General features: G+C 46.5%; 1 protein-coding gene across 8 annotated transcripts in view; it reads right to left on the minus strand.

The window, feature by feature from the left end:
- NOLC1 (nucleolar and coiled-body phosphoprotein 1) overlaps positions 1–7146 on the minus strand; it is a 41979-nt gene extending 34833 nt beyond the window's left edge. For all 8 annotated transcript variants that reach the window (XM_084845171.1, XM_084845166.1, XM_084845168.1 and 5 more), the window contains exons 1-2: positions 7020–7146; positions 5111–5166 (exon numbers count right to left, since the gene is read on the minus strand). In XM_084845171.1, coding sequence (XP_084701297.1) covers positions 5111–5166; positions 7020–7130 — 167 coding nt within the window. In that variant the 5' untranslated portion in view covers positions 7131–7146. The remainder of the gene's footprint in view (positions 1–5110; positions 5167–7019) is intronic.
- Positions 7147–8260: the final 1114 nt, after the last annotated feature.

The following is an 8260-nucleotide window of genomic DNA, read 5'->3' on the forward strand; positions in this document are numbered from 1 at the left end:
CTCCCTATTCCATTGCTGTCTGAAGATGATATGACTATCAGCATAAGAAAGTTGAATATGTTGCTAGAACTTTTCAATCAGGTACACGTAACATTATGGTGCAGAAGATATACCTCTCAGCTAGAATGGTATAAGAATTACACTCTCCAATTGGCCTGTGAATTGGTTTCTTAGTTTAATTACCCAGCCAGCTTTATCCACATGAAGACTCAGGATGAAACAAGAAGGTATATATATTTGTACCAATACTGATGGTCACACTAGTTTTCTTTAGCTCACCTTTCTCAAAGAAGGTAGATTTAAAGAAACTGACAGAATCAATCTGAAAAAACCATTTGTGGTACTCTTCTGGTCCCAGGGCACGATCTGAGGACATATGGATCATGCCCAGTCTGTTTCCCGCCTCTCAGCTGAGCAGAGCAGAGCAGAGGAAGCTGCTCCAGGGACTACAGAAGCAAGCAAGCTGCCAGAGGGCGAGCGACCAGAGCAAGCAAACAGGGGGCACAAACGGGGGGGCGCAAACAGGAGTTGGCCAGGAGAGCTGCAGTGGTAGAAGAGACAAAGGAGACAGAGGCAAAGAGGTAAGTGGTCTGCAGGAAGCCCAGGGGGCTGCCCTTTATCCTTCTGAGTGGCTGTGAGCTCACCAGGTGGTAGAAGAGGCAAAGGAGACAGAGGCAAAGAGGTAAGTGGTCTGCAGGAAGCCCAGGGGGCTGTCCTTTATCCTTCTGAGTGGCTGTGAGCTCACCAGATGGTAGAAGAAACAAAGGAGACAACGGAGACAGAAGCAAAGAGGTAAGTGGGCTGCAGGAAGCCCAGGGGGCTGTCCTTTATCCTTCTGAATGGCTGTGAGCTCACCAGGTGCTCCTGAGAGCTTCAACTGAATTGAGGGTGTGTGGCCTGAGTACTCCCAGCAGCTGTGTGGGCAGGAAGCTTCAGTCTGTTTCCCGCCTCCCAGATGAGCAGAGCAGAGGAAGCAGCTCCAGTTGGTCCAGGGACTACAGAAGCAAGCAAGCTGCCAGAGAGCGAGCAACGAGAGCGAGTGAACAGGGGGAGCAAACAGGAGTTGGCCAGGGGAGTTCAGCAGGGGAGATCAAGGGGGAGGCCCCTAACATTTTTTTTAAATTATTTTTCTTGTAACACACACTTCCATACCAGTGGGACTCTGCTTTTAACCTCCAGTGAGTAGAGGACCAGGCACAGGCTAGTCTAGAACAATCAGAAAGCTAGACACAAAAAGGGAAAAGCAGCTATGGAAGGACAAGACTCTCCAGTGGTGGTGAGCTGCAAGGTGCCTGCAATGTTTGTTTTCTTGCCTGAGAACAACATGGCCTACACCTGCAACAAGTGCAAGTTGATCATGCTGCTGGAAGAAAAAGTAAGAGGACTTGAGCGGCACTGTTGACCCTCTGGGGAATAAGAGAACATGAAGAGTTCTTGGACAGAATGGTGGAACTACAGCAGCAAAGTGAAGACCAGAAGCTTGAAGAGCAACAGCAAGCTGAGGCAGAAGTGGGAAATGCGATGTCTATGTACTAATGCCCAGAGTATGGGAAACAAACAGAACGAACTTGAACTCTTAATACAAGAGGGAAATTATGACTTCATAGGTGTAACTGAGACTTGGTGGGATGACTCTCATGACTCAGGAATACAGAAACTGAATGACATAACTTGTTCAAAAAGAAGAGGAGGAACAGAAAGGGAGGTAGGGTTGCACTATATGTGAAAAATACGTATCTCTGCACAGAAATACCAAGAGGATGAGCTTGGTAGCCCCATCGAGAGCATCTGGATTAAAATAAATGGAGCAAAAAATAAAAGGAACCTGGTGGTCGGAGTCTACTACCGGCCACCTAATCAAGGAGAAGACGAGGATGAAACTTCTGAAAAGCAAATTGCCAATGTTTCACGGAAGCATGATATAGTAGTAATGGGGGACTTCAATTTCCCTGATATTTGTTGGGAGACAAATTCTGCCAAATATGGCCCCTCCAGGAAATTCCTGACTTGTGTGGCAGGTAACTTCCTCCTACAGAAAGTAGAGGTAGGAACTAGAGGATCGGCTATCCTTGATGTGATGCCAACCAACAGAGATGACTTAGTGGATCAAGCAGCAGTTACAGGAACTCTGGGGGAAAGCGACCATGGTATACTTGAGTTGTAAAGGAAGCAAAACCCGAGTGTAGTCAAACGTGTACCCTGGACTGATTTTAATAAACTCAGAACAATGATCAGTAAGGTCCCATGGCAAGCAGCTCTAACGAGAAAAGGAGTCCAAGATGGGTGGGAGTTTTTCAAAAAGGAAATTCTGAAGGTACAATTACAAACCATTACAAGAAGAAAAGGTGGAAGACAACAGAAGAAGCCAATGTGGCTTCACAAAAAGCTTAGAGAGGACCTGAAAACAAAAAAGGACACATATAGGAAGTGGAAAGAAGGCCAAGCAACAAAGGAAGAGTACAGGCAGGTAGCACAGAATTGCAGGGATGGCATCAGGAAGGCTACAGCTGAGAACGAGCTGGTGAGGGATGCTAAAACCAACAAAAAGGCTTTCTTCAGCTACGTGCATAGTAAAAGACAGGAAAGAAGTGGTGGTTCAGCTGTTAAATAAGGATGGCAAAATGACAACAGATGACAAAGAAAAGGCAGAAGTGCTCAATTCCTACTTTGGCTCAGTCTTCTCCCAAAAGAGGGTCTATGACCCCCCTGGCAAAGGCGAAGTACAGGCTGAAGGGGCAGGATTGCAGCTTGAGATCGATGGGCATACGGTCAAGGAACACCTAATCACTATCAATGAGTTCAACCCTCCAGGCCCAAATGAACTGCACCCTAGACTAATAAAGGAACTGGCAGAAGAACTCTCAGAACCACTGGCTATTCTCTTTGAGAAATCACGGAGGACGGGTGAAGTGCCCCATGGAGGAGGCACTGGAGGAGGGCTAATGTTGTCCCTCTCTTCAAAAAGGACAGAAAGGAGGAACCTGGGAACTACAGACCAGTCAGTCTGACATCAATCCTTGGGAAAAATCTGGAGCAGATTCTAAAGCAATCCATCTGTAAGCACCTTGAAAACAATGCAGTGATTACTCAAAGCCAACATGGATTTGTCAAGAACAAATCCTGCCAGACGAATCTCATCTCATTTTTTAATCAGGTCACCACCCTTGTGGACTGTGGGAATGCTGTAGACATAATATACCTCGAATTCAGCAAAGCTTTCGACAAAGTGCCCCATGATCTCCTGATGAGCAAACTAGCTCAAAGTGGGCTAGATGAAACAACGATCCGATGGATCCACAGTTGGCTACAGAATCGGACTCCAAGAGTGCTTATCAATGGGATCTTCGCAAACTGGGGAGAGGTAACGAGCGGGGTACCACAGGGCTCAGTCCTGGGCCCAGTGCTCTTCAACATTTTTATGAATGACTTGGAGGAGGAGGTGCAGGGAATGCTGATCAAATTTGCAGATGACACAAGATTGGGCGGGATAGCTAATACTTGGGAAGACAGAAACAAAATTCAAAGTGATCTTGATAGACTGGAGCGCTGGGCAGAAAACAACAGAATGACTTTTAAGAGGGATAAATGCCAAGTTCTGCACCTAGGAAAAAGAAACCAAACAGTTACAAGATGGGGGATACATGGCTCAACAACACTACAAGCGAGAAGGATCTTGGCATTGTTGTCGATCACAAGCTGAATATTAGCCAACAATGCGATGTGGCTACAAAAAAGGCAAATGCTATTTTGGGCTGCATTCATAGAAGCACAGCTTCCAAATCCCAGGAAGTACTAGTTCCCCTCCACTCAGAACTAGTTAGGCCTCATCTGGAATACCATGTCCAGTTCTGGGCACCACATTTTAAGAGGGATGCAGACAAACTGGAGAGGGTTCAGAGGAGGGCAACAAAGATAATCAGGGGACTGGAAACAAAGCCCTATGAGGAGAGACTGAAAGAACTGGGCATGTTTAGCCTTGAGAAGACTGAGGGGAGATATGACAGCGCTTTTCAAGTACTTGAAAGGTTGTCACAGAGAGGAAGGCCAGGTTCTCTTCCCGATCACCCCAGAGTGCAGGACACGGAATCATGGGCTCAAGTTACAGGAAGCCAGAATCTGGCTGAACATCAGGAAAAACCTCCTGACTGTTAGAGCAATACGACAATGGAACCAATTACCTAGGGGGGTATTGGGCTCTCCCGCACTGGAGGCATTCAAGACGAGGCTGGACAGCCATCTGTCAGGGATGCTCCGACTTGGATTCCTGCATTGAGCAGGAGGTTGGAGTCGATGGTGTTGTGGGCCACTTCCAACCCTGCTATTCTATGATTCTATGATGTAGTCAACTTGCTGAAGCTAAGCATGCCTGGGTCTGGTCAGTGCCTGGATGGGAGACTACCTGTGAACCCCATGCACACCACCTAATGTTCCATGACAGATGGTGGGATACATATGTACTAAATAAATAAAATATTCATCTGGGGTTTTCATGAATTTGGTCAAGAAATTGTGTTTACATTTAAAATGGGTATCCACAATGCCTATGAAAATAATGCCAACAATAATGGGATATGCCTAGCCTGTACAGGATAGGTTTTCTGAAAACTAGGTTTGATAGATATTCAAGATGTGATGGGGCCTTTAACCATAAAGATGCGACCATGCAAATCTCCTCATAAGTAGCAGAAGTGAAATGTTTGCACTAAACTTCCATAATATAGTAGAAAGTGCATGGCTCCTTGCTTTACCATGGAGCTACGAGTGATGAAACAAAAACTGACTACAGTTAGACCAACAGTGCAAAAAAACTTAAGATAAACCCAATCAAACATTAGCTAGGCCTATGTTAGGACCTACTCTGTGGCACTTAGGGCGGCAAATAAATCACTTTTCCGCTATTATTGCAACTGTTCAGTGTTGTCCAGTGGTATTGTTCCAAGTGCTGAAAGGTCTGTTATAGCTAGGCCTTCAAATAGTTTGAAATACCATTACAATCCCCGCACATATCCCAGGCATATCTGGAAGACTATCAATATGCAGATGAGGTAGCCAATGTAAAATTGTTTGGAACAGAAACAGGCAGTTTTTCCTGAAGAGCTATACTACTTACTTCAGCCAGTAGTTGAAGACATCAAGGAGTGAAGCAGCATTGGGATCTTGCTCTGTCTAAAAGGCAGATATAATACAAAACCAAGAAAATAAGAGAGACCCCTTTTCTATAATACATTTTGATGCATGTCAGGAAATATATAGCTAATAGACAACTAGGACAGCCCTGCCTCCTTGTGAATGCCATATACTATGAATTCTGAGGCATTCAGAAAAGCTTTTCTCAGAATGGCTATAAATCAACTTCAGATATTTGATAGGCCACCACTGTATGCCAGTTTATACATCTGTAACATATCCATTAAATGGATTGATTCAGATTATGTTAGTGTTGGTTGACTTAAATGAATACATTGTCACATCAATAAAACAAGTAAAGCCAGTTATTTTACCACTGCTGATAAGCCGAAAACTTGTCTAGCAGAATACTTACAAAAATAAGCAGAAGAAAGGGTTTCTTCTTAGTAATCTTTTTCAGTTACAATTTTAATATCAAAGTTCCATTAACCCAATAATTTATTGCATACAGCTCTTTACAGAACTCTCATGCAAGACGCAACACTGTATAAATAAAGATATAACAAGGATGGGAAGACGCAACATTGTGGATCCTGGCAGGTAAAATTTACACCCAAGCATGCTGAAGCAGTGGTATTTTGCATAATACTATAGAATCACAAAGTTCTGACAGAGCATCAAATATACTAAGGGAACAATCCTATGGCCGCTAGTCAGCAGCTAGACGGCCATAGGATATGTGGTTTTCTGGGAACCAACCTCAGAGCCTGTGCTCCAAGGTTGGTTCCCACAGAAGCCAGAACAGGGTGTTCCAGGGGCATTCCAGGGCGGGGAAGACGGAAATGCAGGTATGACACATCCTATGTTTCGTCCCACAGCCTCCTCCCGCGCTCTGCCTTCCCGCAGCTAGACAGCTGAAATTGGCTGTCTAGCCGCAAACGCAGGGCAGGAGAAGCATGGAGGGAACGATCCCCTCTGTGCTTCTCCTGCCCTGCATTGGATAGGTGGTTGCCTATCCCCATAGGATTGCGCCCTAAAACTATTTTAAGCACCTGATTTGATAGTATACCCTGTACCTTGGCTCTTTCACACAGAGTCATTTTTGTCCTGTTGCTGACACGCTGGCACCACAGACCCTTTTGCACTCCTCACTAACCCTAAGCAAATCCTCAAGCCTTTAACTCACATTCTAACCTGACTTCTTCCACTCTGCCTAAAACCTACAGCCCCATAAAAAGTACAGTATTCCCCCGCAAGCCACCTGTGTCCTTATTTCCCCAAGCATGATACTGACATCGCTTTTTAATTTTATTATTCCTTCTTCACCGATTAAGTACCTGCCACTCACCTCCCCCTTGAGTTATGCCTGGACTGGCCTCACCCCAGCAACTCATTCTCACAGACATTTACAACCGCCTTATTATCCCCTCCCCCATTCTGAGCACACATGAATGGCACGGATGACAGAGCTATTTTGTCGCTAGCCCAAGAAGAGGGACGCCTTGCCCTTTCACAGGATCCTCCTAGCTTTCCTGCTGCTGCCGCAAAAGCAGTCGTCTACCAGAAACCCTCTTCGTTTCTCTAGTCCCCGCTCCCGGACCCTTTTGGGCATCCGCCTGGCCTGGCCTTCTTTCCCCGCGAGGCAGATCTCCCCGCTCCTCAGGAGTGCAGAACGGCCTCGCTCCTCCGCTCGGCGGGGAAGGTAGAGAAACTCTCTTGCGTGGGGACCCCTGACCCCGCAGCTCCCCTTTCCCATAACGGAGCCATTGAAGAAGCATTCCTCGAATAACGCCCCCCCCAACACACGCGCACGCACTCTGACTTTCTCTCCCGCCCGCCCCCAAAGAGACTCAGAGTGCCGTCACCCCAAAGCAAACTGGCCATTGACTCACCACTCCTGCCGCCTTTCCAAACGCGCGCGCCGCCCCTTCAAAATGATTTTCCCTCAGGAAGGCGAACACTAAAGGGAACAAATCGCTGGGTACCACGCGTGTCTTCGCCATATTGCCACCGGAAAAGGAAGCTGAATCGCGATACCGGATACTAAACAAAAACGCGTTGAAAAACATAGAGATAGAAATAGTAGTACGGATATCACGCAGCCTTAACTTCCAGTTTCACTAGATTCCCCCCACCCACCCACCCACCCACCCACCTACCTACCTACCTACCTACCTACCCTCGCGCCTCTTCTCCAGAGGCAGAAATGAGAGCTACCCATAAAATATTGGGAAAATCTAGAAATTTAGCAAAGCTGTGATTGAGGGCTACAGTGGCCACCGACAACCAAAAGGTAACAGCAAAGAGAGGACGTTGGGCTCTATCTAAAACAGCTGTTATTGAGCATAGATTTTTGGTGGTGGTGGGTTCTAAAAAAGTAGCTGTGACCTGGAGACAAGTGAGACAGCTACCTTGTTGAAGCCATGAAATTAAAAGACGCTTGCTCCTTGGGAGGAAAGCTATGGCAAACCTAGACAGCATAGTAAGAAGCAGAGACATCACCTTGCCGACAAAGGTTCATATAATCAAAGCTATGGTTTTCCCAGTAGCAACGTATGGCTGTGAGAGCTGGACTGTAAGGAAGGCTGAGCACCGAAGAATTGATGCTTTCGAACTGTGGTGTTGGAGAAGACTCTTACGAGTTCCCTGGACTGCAAGGAGGTCAAATCAGTCCGTGCTAAAGGAAATCAACCCTGACTGCTCATTGGAAGGACAGATACTGAAGCTGAAGCTCAAATATTTTGGCCACCTAATGCGAAGAGAAAAGTCCCTGGAAAAGACCCTGATGCTGGGAAAGACTGAAGGCAAAAGGAGAAGGGGACGGCAGAGGATGAGATGGCTAGATAGCATCACGGATGCAATGAATATGGACTTGAGCACACTCCGGGAGAGAGCGCAGGACAGGAAGGCCTGGCGTGCTATGGTCCATGGGGTCACGAAGAGTCGGACACGACTTAATGACTGAACAACAACAACAACAACATATCCCCACTCCCACCACATGGCAACCTCCTCTTACAACAGGCCTGTATGGCTGAATGGCTGTAGGAATACATTAGAATTATACCACAACCCCTCAGGAAACAGCGAGCCCCCAAACTGCTCACAGATAACAGAGGTACTATCCCCAAAC

Source organism: Heloderma suspectum, chromosome 3 (genome assembly GCF_057233095.1).
Source record: "Heloderma suspectum isolate Gila_16-S chromosome 3, 16-S_ref, whole genome shotgun sequence".
In the NCBI taxonomy this organism is placed as follows: domain Eukaryota; kingdom Metazoa; phylum Chordata; class Lepidosauria; order Squamata; family Helodermatidae; genus Heloderma; species Heloderma suspectum.